General features: G+C 35.4%; 1 protein-coding gene across 1 annotated transcript in view; it reads right to left on the bottom strand.

Annotated features, from left to right (window-relative positions):
• Positions 1-8917, bottom strand: part of TOP2B (DNA topoisomerase II beta) — a 55307-nt gene extending 46390 nt beyond the window's left edge. Inside the window, exons 1-4 of the mRNA XM_029938774.1 lie at positions 8858-8917; positions 8087-8257; positions 7082-7172; positions 5712-5775 (exon numbers count right to left, since the gene is read on the bottom strand). Of these exons, the coding sequence (XP_029794634.1) occupies positions 5712-5775; positions 7082-7172; positions 8087-8257; positions 8858-8917 (386 nt within the window). The remainder of the gene's footprint in view (positions 1-5711; positions 5776-7081; positions 7173-8086; positions 8258-8857) is intronic.
• Positions 8918-20992: the final 12075 nt, after the last annotated feature.

Genomic DNA, 20992 nt, shown 5'->3' on the forward strand with positions numbered 1-20992 from the left:
TTTTACAAGAAGTCAGTTACAGGGGCACGTGGGTGGCTCAGTCAGGCATCGGACTCTGGATTTCTGTTCAGGGTCATGATCTCACAGTTGAGGAGCTCAAGCCCAGTGTCCAGCTCTGAGCTGACAGAGCAGAGCCTGCTTGGGATGCTTTCTCTCTCCCTCTCTCTGCCCTTCCCTCACTTGCTCCCTGCACATGCTCTCTCTCACTCAAAATAAATAAACTTATAAAGTCAGCTACAGATCTGTTTCTTTTCAAATACGTCAGCCATGATCTTCCGCTTCCTTCTACCAGGATACCACCTGTGACTCCCAAGCTCGCAGAACCAGCTGCCACTGCCATTTTCCTCTCCCGCCTGTTGCTGCAGTGCATATGGAAGAGGACAAATAGCCTGAGGGGTACTCCATTCTCAGACTAAATATTACAGCGTTGTGTGCATTGTAGCAATCATGGTCATAAACTAATGTTAATGGTTTTAAAAAACATAGATGTTACCTATTTTAGGTTTTTTGGGTTTTCCTATCACAAAACCATCCATTTAAGGCCTGAATGGAGTACACTAGAGGCTACTATAACTAATATCAACTTGATACAGGCAATGGTCCTGACGGAAAATTTTGCCCAATATCATTTTGACTTGTACATACTATGATGCTTTACCCACTTAAAAGCCCAATTTGCAAGGAAACACAGCTTCATAACCAACACTGAGAATTGGCTCTAAAAGTTACTATTTGCCAATATGAACCATGATTCATGTGAGTTTCACTCACATATACATACCTTAATCTCTGAAGAGTTTTTACAAGTAGTTATTATAACTAAAAAATTGTGGCAAAAGCCAAAAGTAAAATCATATATCCAGGGGGAAATCAATTAATTAAATCAAAACAGAAAGAATGAACGAAAGAAACTAAAAAATAACTTTCAGCACACCTCTTCTTTCCCTAAATCAGCAACCAACTTTTCTTTCCCTCATTCTCCAATACAGGTTTCAACTCTCCAAATGTCCTTGAATTTTGATAGCATTTTTTATTCAGATCTCCTCATCATTCTCTAGAGTCCTTAGACATCAAGACTTACTAGTGTCCTTATATTCATATCAGTATTCAGTCCTTTCATCATTCCAAATACCAAGTCTAGATTGGTATCACCTTAAATACTGTAAATCAAGCTGAAAAGTCCTCTACTACAGGTTCACAGCTATATCCTCAATTATAGTCAAATTTAATCGCTACCATTCTGCAACACATTTCCTATTTTTTCTTCAGATCATTTTTAATACTTGTCCATGTTCACTCTCAGTTCTTCCATTTCTTTGTTTACTGGTCTTCTCATTGCCTATAATGTCTTTTTACTCTTTAAAAATTTACCTTAACTTTGAGAAGTCAGTTTATGACTTCAGTACTCTATAAAGCTGTTTACCCAACCCAACCCTCCTTATATACCAAAATTAGCAAATAAATAAATAAATCTAAATTATTTATTCGGAACCTCAAGAGAAGTTGAGATCCTCTCATCTGTAGGTAAACGCTCTCTACAGAATACACAGCTCAATGTTTACATAGCAGTTTCAAATTGCCTATTGTACTTCTTCCACTTGGGCCTCCCATCTCCAGAGTTAATAGTGGGCCTCAGGAACAAGGGCCAGAAACTACACTACTTCTTTGACTTCCAAATACTTCTTATTTAAGCTTAAAACCTGTAATTTTTAAGTACCTAATTTCTATAAGAAACTTCATGGAGTTCAAAATTAATAGAGAAGAATTCTGAAGGAAAAAAGGCAATGAATGGAAAGTTAGAGATCATAAATATCTCAAAATGACACAAAAGCCAACACACTCATGAGTAAACTTAAAATGCTTTTCATCCAATTTAGCACATCATATATGGTACTATCATGAGGATAAACATTTTGTAAATTATCTTTATCACAGTTAAAAAAGAATAATAAGGCTTCACATCTCCTACAGTCAGTAAGCCTAAGTATGAAATTTGAACTTTCTATCAGAGTCACCTCTCTCTACTGAAAAATCTCAATCTATATCACTTCCCAGATCTGGAATTTATTTCTGTAAACTCTAAACAATGCTTCAGAGTTCTATAATATATTCTTTGCTCATTAATAATCCACAGAAATATTAAGAAAAAGAATACTATGTTTGAATGAACTACAAACAAAGTTTCAAAATAATTAAAGCTAAAAAGAAACCTGGAAGAAAAATCTAAATATCTAATACTTATCAACTGGATATATGTTGATATATCAACATAATAATTAGTAATAGTTAAAAAGATTTAAGTAGATCTATGTAAGTTAATAACAAAGGCTGTCCACAATATGTCAAATAAAAATAGAAAAAGTACATAATCCCACTGTTTAAAAAATAAAAAGATACATATTTCAATATGAGTGTGTACTACTTGGTAAAGCTATGAATTTAAGAGTTTTAACCCTAAATAAACAAGAACACTTAAACTAGAGTAACAGTTAGAATTCTGGTTAATATGCTTTCCACAGTTTGTTTTTAATCAGATAGCTGCCAACAAATAAGTTGTTTCAATACTAACCATCATATGCTATTACTTAATGAGTTTTAAGTTCTTCTGTAAACAGTTGCTTCAAATTCTAGAAAAGCTGCCCCAATTCTGCATGGCACCCCTTACTAATATATTCTTTTGCCTTTTACAACGATGGCTGTTATTTAAACTTTACTTCCACAACAGAGTACTACTAAAAAAGAAAGAATCAGAGCTAAAAGCTATGCTGTATAGCCGCCACACTTAACCCATTAACTATCAAAACTGAACCTCTCCTTTACAAACAGTTCATGTACACATGTGCGCAAAGAAAATTTTAAATCTGCTATACAAAAATGTTAAAAAGAATGAAACTCAGAGGATATCAAAAATGAACAGCAGAGAAATCTGGATCAGTGAAATAAATAGTAAAATAGCACATTTTCCCATTTCAATTCTGCTTTTAAATAACTCCTTTAAGGGTGCCTGGGTGGCATACGCAGTTGAGCATCTGACTTCAGCTCAGGTCATGATCTCCTTGTGAGTTCGAGCCCTGTGTAGGCTCTGTGCTAACATCTCAGAGCCTGGAACCTGCTTCAGATTCTGTGTCTCCATCTCTCTCTACCCGCCCCCCCCCAACTTGTGCGCTGCCTCTCTCTCAAACATAAATATTAAAAAATAAATAACTTCTTTAAATAAGAAATCTAACTTAGCACTTTAAACAAAAATTAACGTCTCTGAGACAAAATTCATTTGTATAAAAAATCACATTAATTCTGTAACATACATAGTAAAACAAAAAAATAAGGAAAAAGTTTATGCAAGGAAATTCACAAAAAACAAAATGTTATGGTTAAAAATCAGAAATATAATATAAATAAATAATACAATATAAGGAATAGCAACATCCCCCAAAATGCTTTCTACTGCCAATTTTAAACATTTTAAATATCTATTAAATATATAATTTACATATATATTTCAATTAAAAGCAGAAGATTCAATAGTCTCTCATCAATGACTTACAAGCAAAAAAAAAAAAGTATTTTTATGCCTTCCTTGGAAGTTACTATGAATTTTTTTTGAATATTTATTTTTGAGAGAGAGAGAGAGAGAGAGAGAGAGAGGACAAGCGAGGTGGGGAGGGGCAGAAAGAGAGAGAGAGAGAGAGAGAGAGAGAGAGGGAGACACAGAATCTGAAGCAGGCTCCAGGCTCTGAGCTGTCAGCACAGAGCCCAACGCAGGGCTCAATATCAGGAACCTTGGGATCACGACCTGGGCCAAAGCTGGATGCTTAATTGACTGAGTCACACAGGCGCCCCTAATTTTTGTTTTATACTGAAATAAAAGAAATTTCTGGCAGAAGCAATTAAAATGATGTAGAGATAAATAGAAAAACTGGTGTCTGATGGTCATTAAGAACCAAATAAATTTAGTTATAATTCTCTGTAACTCTTATGCCCATACAAAAATGTTGATTGAAAAGGGAAATCTAAGATCAATAACACTAGTTACATAGAATTACTTTGTCCAGAATCTATAATAAATTTAAAGGTAAAGTACTCCACCAAGAGCCACTATTCAGTCCATAGAGTTTTTTTATAGCTCACTTCTTGATCACTTTGTTATGATGGGATTCTAAGTAAGCTGCTTAAGTCCATGTTGTTGGATTAAGGTGGCCAAATCAATTAATAAAAGAACCAAACAGCTGTAACCATGTTCATCAAGAATGTATTTAAGAGCCCTTCTTCCTTAGTTTTCAGTCAAAATCTTTCCACTCTGAAATTTAAAAAGCTTAAAGACATCTAACATTCAACATCTATTAACCCTCACTAGCTAACTCTCCTAAAGCACAATAAATGACATTGTTTTTAACTGACAATTTCCTAAATATAGAAAAAAAAAGGAATCTTGAAGCTAAAATTTCATTAAAACTATTTTAAACTCTGCATAAGTTACAATTTAAAAGGGTCCTTTGCACCTTACCACATAAATCTTCAAGAATGTATTTGTCATACAAAGGATCCAAAGGGGGGGGGGAATAGGAAAGAAGAAAAATCTAGAACTTCAAAAGCATAGTTATGTGGTAATATTTTAATATAAGATACAGTTTATGGTGTAAACAAACATAAATTATCATTTTATATACATATACATATAAGAATCTTAACCATACCAACTAAAATTAGATTATTTTATGATCTACCTGAATCAGGTATCAGACCATATCTGAATTGTTAAATTTTCACATTAGAGAAAAACCTTAACATCCTTCTAAGTTACTAATAAGATTATAAATGACATACATATTGTAATATTTTATAAAAGCATGCTGGCAAAAACAGGATAAATGTAACAGTAAGATTTCTATCTTAAAACTGTATTTTTTTTTTCACTCCCTTTCAGGTCTCTAAAATCATTATCATGAGATCTAATTAGCTGAACATCTGATACATATTCTATAATACCAGCAGTTCCTAATTTCCAAATGATGTTACAGACAATGGAAAAGTCCAAACACTGGTCATAAAAAATAAATTTTAGGGGCGCCTGAGTGGCTCAGTCAGTTGAGCATCAGGCTTCAGCTCAGGACATGATCTCATGGTTCGTGGGTTCAAGCCCCACATCAGGCTCTGTGCTGACAGCTCAGAGCCTGGAGTCTGTTTCAGATTCTGTGTCTCCCTCTCTCTCTGACCCTCCCCTGCTCACGCTCTGTGTGTGTGTGTGTGTGTGTCTCTCCTCTCAAAAATAAGTAAAACATTTAAATAAATAAATAAATAAATTTTACCCATAATATAAGTGGAATAGTACTAGCAATAGCTCTTAGCCTTGACTCCTAAAGCAAAGACCAAAAAGGAAAGATCAAGTGCTTGCTTCGGCAGCACATACACTAACAAGGGAAAGATCAAGCGACCACTGTATCACCTGAAACAACAGCCACATCACCAAAGAGAAAAATGGTTTTCAATTGTTCCCATAAGGACGTACTTTGGAATAAAAGATCATGAGTGACAGAGAAAACTATCAAAGTATAGTATATTTTGGCTAAAAGAGGCAAAAGTAACAAGGTCTCATGCAACATGGAAACTTTAGGAGTACAAATTGTCTACAGTATTCCTTTGAAGAGTATCATAAGCTAGGGACTCTCAGAACAAAACAACTTAGCATAAAAAATTAAATGAACTATACTTACGGATCAATAGAAACTTTAATACAGGTCATATTCTTATCCCTCTGTTTATTGTCAGCTGCATTAACTACAAATTAAATATTTTGATGAGTAATAAATACATGACACAACTACATGTGCATATCAACTCAATATAAACATTGACATATGGTAAAAGTTAATGAAAATTACTACTGCTAACTTCTAATATAAAACTTTATTTTTCAAAAAAAATTCTTAAATTTTCTATCACACTAAATTACTATTGTGTCATCTACTACAAACGGAGGGTAGGAGAAGGGTAGATTTTGTGATATATAAAAATAAATAAAACCAAACATCTGCAGGATATAACCCCCTAAATCCAGGTGAGTCCTAAAAGAAAAAAATTTGAGTTTAATTATATTGTATCCTTCTCTTGAACTCCTTCAAGAAACTAGTGGTTTCACAGACAGGTTGAGATAAAATAAGTTATTTTTAAATTAAAAAGACAAAGTCTTCAGCATCCTTAGAAATCAAAACTAAATCCTTTGCACAATATGATAATATATTTGCATACATTAACACTGCTGTGGCTAGACACATGACTATACAAATTTGAACACAAGCTAGCTGTCAAATTCAACTTCAGTCATAGAAAGACTATGTTCCTGGTAAATACTACGTAACAGAAAAGTAAAACTGAGTGGACAGCTGGGAAGCAAGAGTGAAAGGTATAAAATGCAAATCGTCAGGTTTACTCCACTGTCCTTTCCCCAAAGGAGGAAAGGTGGAGGAAGCTCAGAGAGACCCACACCACCCAGCAGGCTAGGAAGTCTCAAGTGGCACTGATGAGGTGGCAGAGGCCAGAGTCTCTAGAAAGTTTTTGACTAAAACTATTTCCAATGTGCAAGCGTTCCCTAGGAATCACTTAAGCACCCACATTCCATTGATTTAATTAATCATGTGATTTGCTAAAAATAGAGATCATTCAGAACAATGATTGCTTCTGCCCAAAAGAAAATTCCTGACTTGTTGGTAAAAACCACAATTTTACATGCCTCACTGCAAACTCACTATATCTGCAAAAATCAGGCTCTGTAATCTCTATTTTTAACATGCCCTCCTAGATAAAAGGGATGCACACAACCTTCAATGACTACACATACAAGATACTAACCAACGTTGGATTACTGATCAAATATAACACATTCATTTTATAGATAAAGTCAAAGATATGTGCACAAATTTCTGAAGAACATTATATTCAGCATATAAACCCAAAATATGCCTTTAAAATTTATACTGTAAGTGTAGCTTTATATACACATTGATATATATATATATATATATATATATATACACACACACACATCAATGGACACAGATGCATTAAATCTTAAGCAAGTACTCACCCAAAATTTCATCAAAGATCTTGTATAAACCCGGCACAAAGGTAACCTCTCTGCAGTTCATTCCTACGTCTTCATCATATACCCACATTAGCTGAATTGCGAGAAAAATTTAAAAAGAATTATAGGGTAAAAAAGCATTTAACATAAATTTTACATAGTATAAACTCACATCTGTCATTTCCTCTGTAAATACTTAGGCTTTCAAAGTAAAAAAACATACACTACTTCAGTTCCAATCATCCTCACTATATGCATACCCAATTTTAAAAGTTTCAAAATTGAGAAATTATTTATTATCTATTGAGTCTGTATTCTAATACACAAAGTCAGCTTATTAATATAAGGCACCAAGAATTGTTCGAAACCTATTTAAGTAAAACAGGAAAAAAACAAAAATATATACATACTTTTACTTCATGTTTTAGGTTTGTCTATAAAGAGCACAGAGTAAAATAATATTAAAACAGCATGACTTCAGAGTCAGAGACAGCTTTGAATCCCAGCTTTTACTAGTTGAGAGATCTGAGCAAGTTATTCACATTTATTTAAACTTCCGCTTCCTTGTCTATAAAATGGGGGTAACAGTACCTACATCCCAAAATTGTTAGAATCAGATAATACATGCAAGCCAAGTTCATAGTCATTAGTGTGTGTGTGTGTGTGTGTGTGTGTGTGTGTGTCTGTGTGTGTGTATACACATACGTATATAGATACATATATATGAATTCTACAATTTGAAGCAAACCTCAGCATTAACTTAAGGATTTTTAAAAGGTTCACACACTACCATTTTACTCTATACTCCTTACCTCCAATAGTTTTTATCTCCTAGTTTTTTATCTTCAGAAATATGAAGATATTTCTACGTCTCTTAAATCTCTCTCCCTACCTTCCATATGACCACAGAGACAAGAAATTATGTACTAAGGATATAATCACAAAAATTTTATGAGAAAGCAGATATAGATACACATCCCCTAATCTTAAAATTTAACAAATAATTACCTGTGTCAGTGGCTCCACTGACCCAATATACGTATCAGGACGAAGGAGAATATGTTCAAGTTGTGTCTTTTTCTGATACACTCTCTCAACAGACAACTTCTTTGAAGAATCATTTTTGTTTGCAGTTTCTGACTCTTCTTTTTTTGCAGCATTGTTCTGATCAAAAAGAGTCTAAAATTAACCAAAAAATCAAATTTAAATAACCTACCAAGGGGCAAACTAAAATGTATATGGACACATGACATCGGTTTTCTTTTTAATTATCAAATTAATCAGACTCACTGACTTTTAATTCTTAAAGAGAACACAGATCTACTTACTGACAGTCCAATTTTTATAGTACAGTGTAAAACTAGTTTTGACTCAGCCCAAAAAGTAGGTCTAGTCACCCATATAGCAAGATATGTCTACATCTATTGAATCCACAAATATAAATATTTCCTAATTCTGTACGTTTTCGAGATAATTTTTATAGTCGTCACAAACAGAAGTTCTGGTCAGGTTATAGGTTCCCAATGACTAACTCAGGCTAGCTGCAGGAGTCCCCAAATTTTCCACATACCTGTTCCTTGCCATTAAGCTACTGAAGATTATAGTAAAGAGTGAGCAAAAGTAACCTACACAAAATAGTAACCTATGTAGTTAGTACACACTGGTATGGCTGAAAATACTAAGCATGGTTTATGAAATCTCAAATTTCACACTTTTATAGGTCATGCCAATAACTCCTTACATATCAGCACGAGGTGCCTCATTACTGAGGTATCTCACGATTCTAGCTTCTGTGCCAGTTCCAAGGAGACAGAGGTCAGTGATCCTAATCCTAACCATTCCTACAGGAGATAAGGATCCCCAACTCAAATTCCCAAGGTCTAGAGATTTCCCGGTCTTCTTAATAGCAGCAGAGAACACACCTCTCTCCTTCTGGAATTCCCTAATGTTGACAAATAGGACATCCCACTAAAGAAAGGTGTTATAATGACATATTTTTTTACAATGAAAAAATAATTCACATATAAGACACAATGAAAACTGAGATATCTTCACATGTCTTTGAAATTTAGTAGAAATGAAGCAGTCAGAAGATACACGATAAAAGAAATAGATTTTATGCATTTAAACAAGCCACTTCAGGGCGCCTGGGTGGCTCAGTCGGTTAAGCCTCCGGCTTCGGCTCAGGTCAGATCTCACGTTTGTGGGTTTGAGCCCCGCGTCAGACTCTGTGCTGACAACTAGCTCAGAGCCTGAAGCCTACTTCCAGTTCTGTGTCTCCTCCTCTCTCTGCCCCTCCCCCTCTCATGTTCTGTCTCTCTCTGTATCAAAAATAAATAAAACATTAAAAAAAATTTTTTTAATAAATAAATAAACAATCCACTTCAGTTCAGGTCCTACACAGAGCCATACCATTATCTTTAAAGTTAATACGTGAAAAAAGTTCATTACATAGTCTTGAAATATATGTTTACAACTCAAATGCAGAACCTCTGAACAATCTAAACCAGGACAAGAATTGTTATATACAATCTCTATGGAAATTCAAACAATTAAAATCTTCCAGTGCCTAAATTTTACATAAAATTAAAGATACTTAATAATATTTCAAAATAAAGTATTATAAATAACTCATTTTCTAGATTTTAAGCTATATTCTTATACATCCTTTCATTTATACATTATACTGCTCAATTAAAAACAGCTTTGGACAGGGACGCCTGGGTGGCTCAGCCGGCTAAGCGTCAGATTTCAGCTCAGGTCATGATCTCATAGTTCGTGAGTTTGAGCCCCATGTCAGGCTCTGTGCTGACAGCTCAGAGCCTGGAGCCTGCTTCAGATTCTGTGTCTCCCTCTCTCTGCCCTACCCACTCATGCTTTGTCTCTCTCTCTCTCTCAAAAATAAACATTTAAAAAAAATTGTAATAGCTTTGGATAAAAGAAAATAATCGTTTCATAAAATCTTCATATTCTATTTCTTTTTTTTCTTTTTTTTTTAAAGTCCCCCACATGGCGAATTCAGGTTCTTTTTTTTTTTTTTCATTTATTTTTTATTTATTTTTGAGAGACAGAGAGAGACAGCACAAGCAGGGGAGGGTCAGAGAGAGAGGGAGACACAGAATCCAAAGCAGACTCCAGGCTCTGAGCTAGCTGTCAGCACAGAGCCTGACGTGGGGTTCAAACCCACGAGCCGTGAGATCATGACCTGAGCCGAAGCCAGATGCTTAACTGACTGAGCCACACAGGCGCCCCTTCATATTCTACTTCTATCAAGAGTTAGATGATAAACTGGCCAGAAGTATGAACTGTATTTTAAAAATACCAGTCTCCAAATTTCTAATCATGTTCCTTGCTTTTCATGAAATAGCTCATTAATTTATAGAAACAAATCTAAAGGTAAAAACATAATTGATTTTTTATAATGGGTCCTCAGAATAGTTAGTAAGGACTAAGATCACACTCTCTTAGAAAGTGTTTAAAGGCAATAAATGCTATGGAATAAAAGTGAGCATTAACTTAGAATTATTTGCAACCATTGGCACAAAGGTTAGGAACTTATAAATACCATGTAAGTAAAGGTTCTCTGATCCCAGGCTACTACTCCAAATCCCACAACAAAGAAAACATCTTTGATTAGACTTAACCAAAGACAGGTCTACCTAATTTGGGCTTCCACATTGAGCCCTGATGAGTTACACTGAAAAGGGAACATACACAAGTATGTAAAACAAGGGTTAAAGCCCTTCAGCACTCTTTTAAGAATTTACAACTTTTTCCAAATCCCTTCTTCCTCCCAAACAGATTACGTGAGAATAGGAAGGTTTGCTTGCACCTAACAGATCCCTATCAAGTTCAAAAGTTGTCATTCTTGCTAGGATAATTTCTCAAAAATCAGAGAACAAGTGAAACATAGTTGGCATTCTCAGATTATTATTTATAATTTTCTCTAGGAATAATATATATGTTAAAAATTAAGTTTCAAAGGTTCCTGGGTGGCTCAGTCAAATAAATGTCCGACTCCTGATTTTGGCTCAGGTCATCATCTCACATTTCATGGGTTCAAGCCCCACATCAGGCTCTACACTGACAGTGTGAAGCCTGCTTGAGACTCATTCTCTCTCTCTTTGCCCCTCCCCCACTCCCACACACCTCCCTCTCTCTCTCTCTCTTTCTCAAAATAAACTTAAAAAAAAAAAAAAGTCTGATGGGGCGCTTCGGTGGCTCAGTTAGTTGAGCATCCAACTTCAGCTCAGGTCATGATCTCACAGCTCCTGAGTTTGAGCCCTGCATTGAGCAGCTCTGTGCTGACAACTCAGAGCCTAGAGCCTGCTTCAGATTCTGTGTCTCCCTCTCTCTGCCCCTCTCCCATTCAGTCTGTCTCTCTCTCTCTCTAAAAGAAAAATAATTCTTTTTACTTTTACATTTTTTATACAGTTTATTTATTTTTGAGTCAGAGAGAGACAGAGCATGGGTGGGGGAGGGGTAAAGAGAGAGAGAGAGGGAGACATAGAATCTGAAACAGACTCCAGGCTCTGAGCTGTCAGCACAGAGCCTGACCTGGGGCTTGAACCCACGAACCGTGAAATCATGACCTCAGCTGAAGTCAGATGCTTAACTGACTGAGCCACCCAGGCGCCCCGCCCCTAAAAAAATGTTTAAACATTTAAAAAAAATTTTTTATAAGTCTAATAGAATTAAAATATTTTATGCCTAAATATTTCTTCCTAAATATATGACAAGTGTTAAGAAAAAAAAGGTACTATCTCATTTTAAATTATTTTATATAAAATAATGAAAGGCAAGGGTAACTGGGTGGCTCAGTCAGTTAACCATCCAAATTTGGCTCAGATCATGGTCTCATGGTCGGTGAGTTCAAGCCCTGTGTCAGGCTCTGTGCTGACAGCTCAGAGCCTGGAGCCTACTTCAGATTCTGTGCCTCTCTCTCTCTCTGCCCCTCCCCCACTTACGCTGTGTCTCTGTCTCTATCTCTCTCAAAAATAAATGTTAAAAAATTTTTTTAAAGTAATGAAAGGCATTAAAGAGTACATTTATAAAATAGAATAAAACAAATGTTTTGAGATCTTTGTCAATAATTCAATATTAACTCTCAAATAATTTCTAAAACTTACATTTAAAAATTTAAACCTCAATATTTCATTAAGTAAATAGTTTTAGTGAACTTTACCAAAAATTATTTGTGTTGACTATAAAAACTTCTATTGCTGAAACTTTTAGTAATCAAGTATTTTTAAATGAGATTAAAACTACACTGTTTAGTGAATAAAATTACAAGAATATATAAAAAAATATGAGCCCATTTCATCAGAAAAAAATTACCCATAATATATACAGACATCAGAAAAAATATTAAATATACCCAACAGAATATCAATCAAAATTATCTGTGAAAAGTAAAAATAGAGACGCCTAGGTGGCTCAGTCGGTTGAGCATCCGACTTCGACTCAGGTAATGATTTCACAGTTTGTGGGTTCTAGCCCTGTGTCAGGCTCTGTGCTGACAGCTAGCTCAGAGCCTGGAGCCTGTCTTTAGATTCTGTGTCTCCCTCTCTCTCTGACCCCCTCCTCCCCCCCCCCACTTATGCTCGCTCTCTCTCTCTCTCTCTCAAAAATAAATAAAACATTTTTTTAAAAAGTAAAAATAGAAGTTATTTTCATTTTCTTTATTTTTTTGATGTTTATTTGTTTTTGAGAGCGAGAGAGACCAAGCACAAGTCCGGGAGGGACAAAGAAAAGGGACCCACAGAATCCGAAGCAGGCTTCAGGCTTTAAGCTGTCAGTACAGAGCCAAGCATTGGCCTCAAACTCACTGATCATTACCCAGGCCGAAGTCAGATGTTTAAATAACTGAGCCACCCAGTTGACCGGTTCATTTTCTTTTCTGATACATATTTTCTTGTCTTCTATAATAAACATGGATATAAGTATTTTTTTTAAGTTTATTAACCCACATATGTGAAAATATAAATAAGCTAGAAAAAAACTGAAGGTTTCTCTTTTCTAGTGGCACCGTTAATACCTACATATTACTTCTACACTCCCAACCTTCTCACAAGAATCTAGGCAAAAACGTAAGTGAAACCAAAACAAATAAGACTGGCTGCCTAGGCTCAGTAGAAAATAGAAATTAACATTGTAGTCAGATTTGCCTTTTGCTTTCCCATTCTCAACAAATGGCTGGCTCACTAAGAGCAAACAGAAAGAGGAGGTTCTCTGCTGAGAGGTCTATTAAGTTTTTCTGACAGAAACCTGGGGAATAATGTCCTGTTTATTACCAGAAAGTTGCCCCCTGAATAATGTCCAGACCATTAAAAATCAAAACTGGGGGTGAGGGGACAGAGAGCAATTACCCCCCAACCTCAATGAGATGGTCCCATCCCTAGTACAAACACTTTGGGCGTGAGAATTAAGTAAAAGGAGAAGAAAAATCTATTGATCATCTTCCTTCCAGCTGTTATTACCACTATCTCTAGCTGAGAGAGAGAGCGAGTGCATGTGAGAGAGAGAAAAGAAAAAGAAAAAGGAAAGAAAGAAAAAGTAGTTCTTCGGTGTTAACACTATTACTGATAATATTCAGAAAAGATCATGAAACTAAGTTGAACAGAAAGGGACCAACAAACTCCTATCTACACATTAATCACTCTCAATCCCACAAATAATAAAGGAGACTGATATATATTTGATACCTGTAGGATAAAAGATTTATGCTCATTTCTTTTTGGGAGAGAGGTGTTAAACTTTCCATATTAATGTCAGTATGCTTGGGTTGTCACTTACAACTTATTCGGTTTACTTATAAATCCACAAGTTTTCCCAGTGAATCTCTTGTGTGATTAGCACTATTTGAGAAGTTGAAAAATCCTTATTAAATTGCAATAATCCCCTCATCCTCATGTTTAATTGAGACAGGTATATGTTGGCACAGAGGTTTGAGTTTTAAATTTTTGTTGTGGTTGCTGTTGCATTCATTTATTGCTTTTCAAGTCCTTGTTTCGCTGTCTTTTTAATTAAATTTTTACTTTAATAGTTTTTGAATTATGCTCATTTGAAACATTAAAAAGGGGGTCTTTTGATTCAAAATGATGATTTAAACTTTTCTTAGTCTCATACGTTCATCGTAAAAAAATATCTTGTACTACTGTGATTGCATTGTGTTCAACATTAAATAAAAATTCACAATATGCCTGTAAAAATAATCAATTACCAAAAACATTCTAAATAAATTTTAAGGTTTGATAAAATTGAAAACTTACGATTTATTTGTCATTTATTTTACTGCCTAAATTTGTTTATGTGGACAAAATACCAAGCTATTTACAGTAAAAATCTAGCATCTAATTACACTGGAATACAAGAAATCAGAGCAACATTTTCATTTCCATGTAAAACTAAAGACAATGAAAATGTACATTCTTCACATATCTAAAAACATTTTCATTCTATTCTTAATGGTTTACACATATGATGCTATAAATGACTTTTTCTGAAGTTCAAAAGCTGGCTGCCAAATTTTAAACAATGCACTGTCAGGGATTTTTAAATTGTAACAAAAACATCAAAATAATTCATAGAATTGATATTAAAATATTAATTTATTCTACAGCACTTTTCCAATATTGCTAACTCCTAGTGAAAGAACAGATAGAATACTTATCTAAGATTCAACTTTTATCAAGAATACTTCTCTACCACAGAAGAAAAAAAAGGTTCCAATAAGACAAATTTCAGAATGAGTATACACCAAGATCATTCTGTTAAAAAAAAAAAAAAAAGATTCTTCCATGTAGAGTTACAGAGTTGCCATGTGAGATATAGCAATTTGGGGCAATCACCCACAGTTCCTGTTTTTCTGTGAGAGAATGAATTGCTGCCAAAGAGGGGAGAGGAGATGGTTTGCCAGTTGGTGCCAAAAAGGAACGGAGCCAGTCATTCACATAATCGCCACAAAAAAAATCTCACCATTACCAAGCCAACAAGAGTGGTACTAGCAAAACCTTGGCAACAAGCCTTTTCTCCTGTCTTCTATAAATGACCCCCTCAGACTTCACATTACCCTTTTGTTACATCTCCTCCCCTTCCTTTCTCCCTCAAGACTGCCATGCTTTGATGTTCCTTTCACTCATATTTCACCTATGTAATAAGAGAGGGCCATGCTAAAACAAAAACCAACACTTTGTCTTCCATCTATCCTCCACAAGCAATGCCTTCCCAAACCAGGGACAGGGGAAGAGATGGCAGGTGAGGTATATTCAAGATCATAAGGAATGTTTAAATGTCCACTGTGAAAATAAATACACTTTCTCTAAGAGGTATCCAAATTGGAAAGGAAGAAGTAAAACTGTGACAATTTGCAGATGACATATTACATATAGAAAAGTCTAAGAACTCCACCAAAAACTATTAAAAGAAACAAATTCAGTAAAGTTGCAGGATACAAAATCAATATACATAACTCTTGTGTTTCTGCACAATAATGACAAACTATCAGAAGGAGGAGTTAACCATCCCATTTACAACTGAATCACAAAGAATACTTTGGAATAAATTTAACCAGAAAGGTAAAAGATCCATTCGCTGAAAACTAAGACACTCATAAAGAAACTAAAGACACAAAAAAATGGAAAGACATTCCATGCCCATGGACTGGAATAATTAATACTCTTAAAAAGTCCATACTACAGAAGGCAGTCTACAGATTCCATGCAACCCCTATCAAAACTCCAACAGCATTTTTCACAGAAACAAAGAAACCTAAAATGTGTATGGAACCACATGAGACCCTGAATAGCCAAAGCAATATTGAGAAAGAAGAAAAGACCTAGAGGCTTCCCACTGTCCAGTTTCATTCAAATGATATTAAAAGCCATAATAATCGAAACAGTAAGGTATTGGCATAAAAACAGATACAAAGATCAATGGAACAGAACAGAGAGCCCAGAAATATACCCACACATATGTGGTCGATTAACTTCCAATAAATGAGCCAATAATATACAAGGAAGAAAGATGGTCTCTTCAATAAATAAGTGGTGCTGGGAAAACTGGACAGCCACATGCATGAATGAAATGGGAGCCCTATCTTATACCATACACAAAAATTAACTCAAAATGAATTAGACTTCAATGTAAGCTCCTTGATGCGGGTCTTGACAATGATTTTTTTTTTAATTGACACCAAAAGCAAAGGCAACAAAAGCAAAAATAAGTGAGACTACATCACACTAAAAAGCTTCTGCAAAGGGGTACCTGACTGGCTCATTCGGTTAAGCGTCCAACTCAGGTCATGACCTCACAGTCTGTGAGTTCAAGAGAGCCTGCTTTCAGATTCACTCTCTAGCCCTCTTGCTGCCCCTCCCCCACTCACTCTCACGCTCTCTCTCAAAATTAAGAAATAAACAAAAAGCTTCTGCACAGCAGAGGAAACCACAAAAAAATAAAAAGGCAACCTACCAAATAGGAAAAAATATTCGCAAATGATAAATCTGATAAGGGGTTAATATCCAAAATATATAAAGAACTTACACAAGTCAATAGCAAGAAAAAAATCCGACTAAAAAATGGGCAGATTTTCTGAATAAACATTTTTTCCGAAAAAGACCTAGAAGGCCAATACACACGTGAAAAAACATGCAACATCGCTAATTATCAGGGAAATGCAAATCAAAACCACAATAAATAAATAAATACCACAGTAAGATACCACCTCACATCTGTCAGAATGGCTATTATCAAAAGACAAGAAATAATGAGCGTTAGCACAGATGTGGAGAAAAGGGATCCCTCATGCACTGTTGCCAGGAACATAAATTGGTGTAGCCACTATGGAAAACAATATGAGGTTTCCCCCAAAAAATTACAAATAGGGGGCGCCTAGGTGGTTCAGTTGGTTGAGATGACTTCAGCTCAGGTCGTGATCTCACAGCTCATGAGTTCAAGCCCCGTGTCAGGCTCTGCACTAGCAGTGGGCAGCCTGCTTTGGATTCTGTCTCCCCTTCTCTGTTCCCCTCCCCAACTTGTGCTCTCTCCGCAAAATGGATATTCAAAATAATGATTATTATTTTTAAAAACTACAAATAAAATTACTATATGATCCAGCAATTCCACTTCTGGGCATTTATCTGAAGGAAACGAAAATACTAACTTGGAAAAATATATGTACCTCCATGTTCACTGCAGCATTATTTACAATAGCCAAGACACACAAGCAACCTATGCATCCACTGATAAATGGATAAAGACAATGTGGTACATATACATACATACACACACACACACACATACACACACACACACACAGGAATATCATCCATCCATAGAAAAAAAAAGGAAATTTTGCCATGTGCAACAATACGAATGAGCCTTGAGGGCATTTTGCTAAAGGAAATAAATCAAAGAAAGAAAGACAAATACTGTATTATCTTCTTATATGTGGACTCTAAAAACAAAACAAGAACCCTGAATTTGGCTGGTGAAGGGAGCCACATGGCAGACAGTGACCCATAGGTACAAACTTCCAGTTATAAAATAAGGAAGTCCTGGGAATGTAATGTACAACATGGTGACTACAGTTAATAATGCTGCACTATATTTAAAAGTTGCTGACAGTTGATCTTAAAAATTCCAGTCACAAGAAAAAAATTTTAACTATGTAGTGACGGATGTTGACTTATTGTGATTTCACAATATTATTTAAAAAAAAAAACTGAGATGAAAGACATGAAAATTCTTTTCAAAAGTTTTGAGGAAAAAGACTCATGCATGGGTACACATCTGAAAGCTTATTATGCAGCAACATTATGGAATTATATGGATAATCTCAATCAGTCCTCATAAGAGCTCCACAAAGTAGATACCCTTATCATAATTCTCATTCTACAGATGAGGAAATGAGGAAATGGAAGTCTGAAGAAGTGTTTTCCCAAAGCTAGTACGTGAAGAAGCTGAATTATGAAACTACGTGATCTTATTTCACAGCCCATACTCTTAAAAAGCATTGTTACACAAGATACATACACCCTAGAAAGAAAATGTATTCCTTAGCTTTTTGTGTGAAAGTAAAAGAAAGGTTAGTATATCCCAGAAGACTTTTTTTAATCCTGTCACATCAGTGTATAAAAGAAGAGGCTTTTTGGTTTTTAATGTTTTTAAAGTGGGAGGTTGTATTAAATCACGGTTACAAAGATAAACCTGGTTTCAATCCCACTTCTGCCTGAGTTAGGTGATTAACAGTTTACTACCTAATTCTCTAACCAGGCCCACCCCCATTTCCTTCTCTGCAAATGAAAATAATATACTCGGGGGCGCCTGGGTGGCTCAGTCAGTTGAGCGTCCGGCTTCGTCTCAGGTCATGATCTCACGTTTTGTGGGTTCGAGCCCCGTGTCTGGCTCTGTGGTGACAGCTCGCTCAGAGCCCGGAGCCTGCTTCAGAATCTGTATCTCCCTCTCTCTCTGACCCTCCCCTGCTCACACTGTCTCTCTCTGTCTCTCAAAAATAAATAAACATAAAAAATTAAAAAAAAAAAAGAAAATAATATACTCATCACACCGTTTCTCTAAAGGAGGCCCTATTTTTTAAAACTACAAAAAAGGCTTATTGTTTAAAAACTGTATTTAGTAAAACACAACCACTGGCACTGGAGTAATTAACAGATCTAAAACTACAGGTAAACACTCACTTCCCTTCAGAAAAGTTAGTACCAATTATAACTACATTTTCTAAGTGCTGCTTTATGTTACTTGAAACTATATGTAAAGAACATTGCTTCCTGACCACTTGTCTTAATAATGACAGACTTTTCATGAAGTTAGTGTGTCAGTTACCCAATCTGTTAAGAATAACTGAGGTTGGATTATGAATCCAGCTTTTTGCTAAACACTATAAAAGAATACAAAGTACAATACATGGTCTCTGCTTTTAGAAGTTTATAATTTAATTGTTAAAGACAAAATTATGCATGAAAGGCACAGAATAAGGCATTTGTTTTTTAATCCATAAGAGTAACAGGAAAGAATGAGGGTAAACTGGAAGAGAAGAGTTTGTTGACTCTGAGCTAGCCTTGAAGAGTAATTAAGATTTAGACTGGTCAGGAGAGAGAAAGAGGCATTCCTGACGGAAGATAAGCATGCATGGCTATATGACAAAAACAGCCATGATGTTCAGGGGAGAGTGAAGAGAAATTTAATGATGAGGACTATACAAAATAAATTTCAATTGAGAGGCACAGTTTATGAAAGAACTGGCTTGAAACTCTGGTTAGAGTTCAGATTTGCCATAATGAGCCAGTAAAGCAAGGTTCTTTTGTTTATTTATTTGTTCTGTATTTACGAGAGAGAGAGAGAGAGAGAGAGAGAGAGAGAGAGAGAGAGAATGCCAAGCAAGTTTCACACTGTCAGTGCAGCACCCAACGTGGCGCTTGAATTCATCAACTGTGAGATCATGACCTGAGCTGAAATCAAGAGATGGATATGCAAATAACTGAGCCACCGAGATGCCCCTAAAGCAAGGTTCTTAATAAAAATCTTTAAACAATATTTGAATATATAATCATGTTTACTGAATTAGCAATACTTACAGTAAACAAAAAAAAGGTATTTTTTGTATCTCATTGAATTTTACCTTTTATTGTTTTAAATATTTATTTTTGAGAGACAGAGCATGAGCAGGGGAGAGGCAGAGAGGGAGACACAGAATCCGAAGCAGGCTCCAGGCTCTGAGCTGTCAGCACAGAGCCTGACATATGGTTAGAACTCAGAAACTGTGAGATCATGACCTGAGCCAAAGTCGGACCCAATGTTTAACTGAATGAGCTACCCAGGCAACCCTCACTGAATTTTACTTTTTAAAACACTATATTAATTGTGGTTTTATATATTTTTTAAAGAAACTTATGTTTTAGGGATAAATACTGAAATATTTACAGATGAAGTAAAATAATTCTAGGATTTGCTCTACTTCAAAATAATGAAAAGGGGCAAACTGGGTAACCTTGAGTTGATAACTGTTGAAACTTGGTAAGCAGAGGAAGACTTCTTTTATTATTCTGGCCACCACTTATTTGTATGAATATTTTTAATTATAATGTCTTTTAATCTACCAAATTAGAGTACTGCTAGGAAAAAAAAATCAATATTCATATGGCAATTAACTGTATTTTAATATTTCCACAGAAGTTTTTTAAACCACTTACAAATGATAAATAACAATGAAATAGACTAGAGAGTCTACCAATCAAAGCTTTACAAACTAAAAGTTAATTCAAGAAACCCTGCTGGGTTCAGGAAGCCTTACAGCTGTTGTTAATGTTTACTCAAAATAGTTCTACTATATTTTTCACTTACTTAAATTTCAAAAAATGTGCTTAAAATGCTGTAAATTAAACACAAACCAATTACGGTATCATAAGGAGAAGTTAATGTCAGTCTTATACCACTCTGCTTTGTGGTTTCAGGTACTGAAATGTAAGTAAACTTTCAGGCTGCCTGGGTGGCTCAGTCGGTTGAGTTTCTGACTCTTGACTTTGGCTCAGGTCATGAACTCATGGTTTGTAAAATCAAGTCCCACATTGGGCTCCGTGCTGACACTGCAGAACCTGCTTGGGATTCTCTCTCTTTCACTCTCTCTGACCCTCCTTTGCTCTCTCACCGTCTCTCAAAATAAATAAACATTAAAAAATATATAATGAGAGATACCTATAAAAAATGTAAACTTTCATGCAGTGACAGTGTTACTACTACATGCTGACAAGCATCCAATAAAAGTTAATAACAGCAACACGTGGCATTACCCATCTTCCTCCCAAAAGAACACTATCAGTGAATAATTCCATCTTTATTTCTTCCTGTTACCCACAAGCAGGTGGCAACATAACACCACTTTCAATAAAGCAGGCAAAGTTA

This window comes from Suricata suricatta, chromosome 5 (assembly GCF_006229205.1).
Source record: "Suricata suricatta isolate VVHF042 chromosome 5, meerkat_22Aug2017_6uvM2_HiC, whole genome shotgun sequence".
NCBI lineage: Eukaryota > Metazoa > Chordata > Mammalia > Carnivora > Herpestidae > Suricata > Suricata suricatta.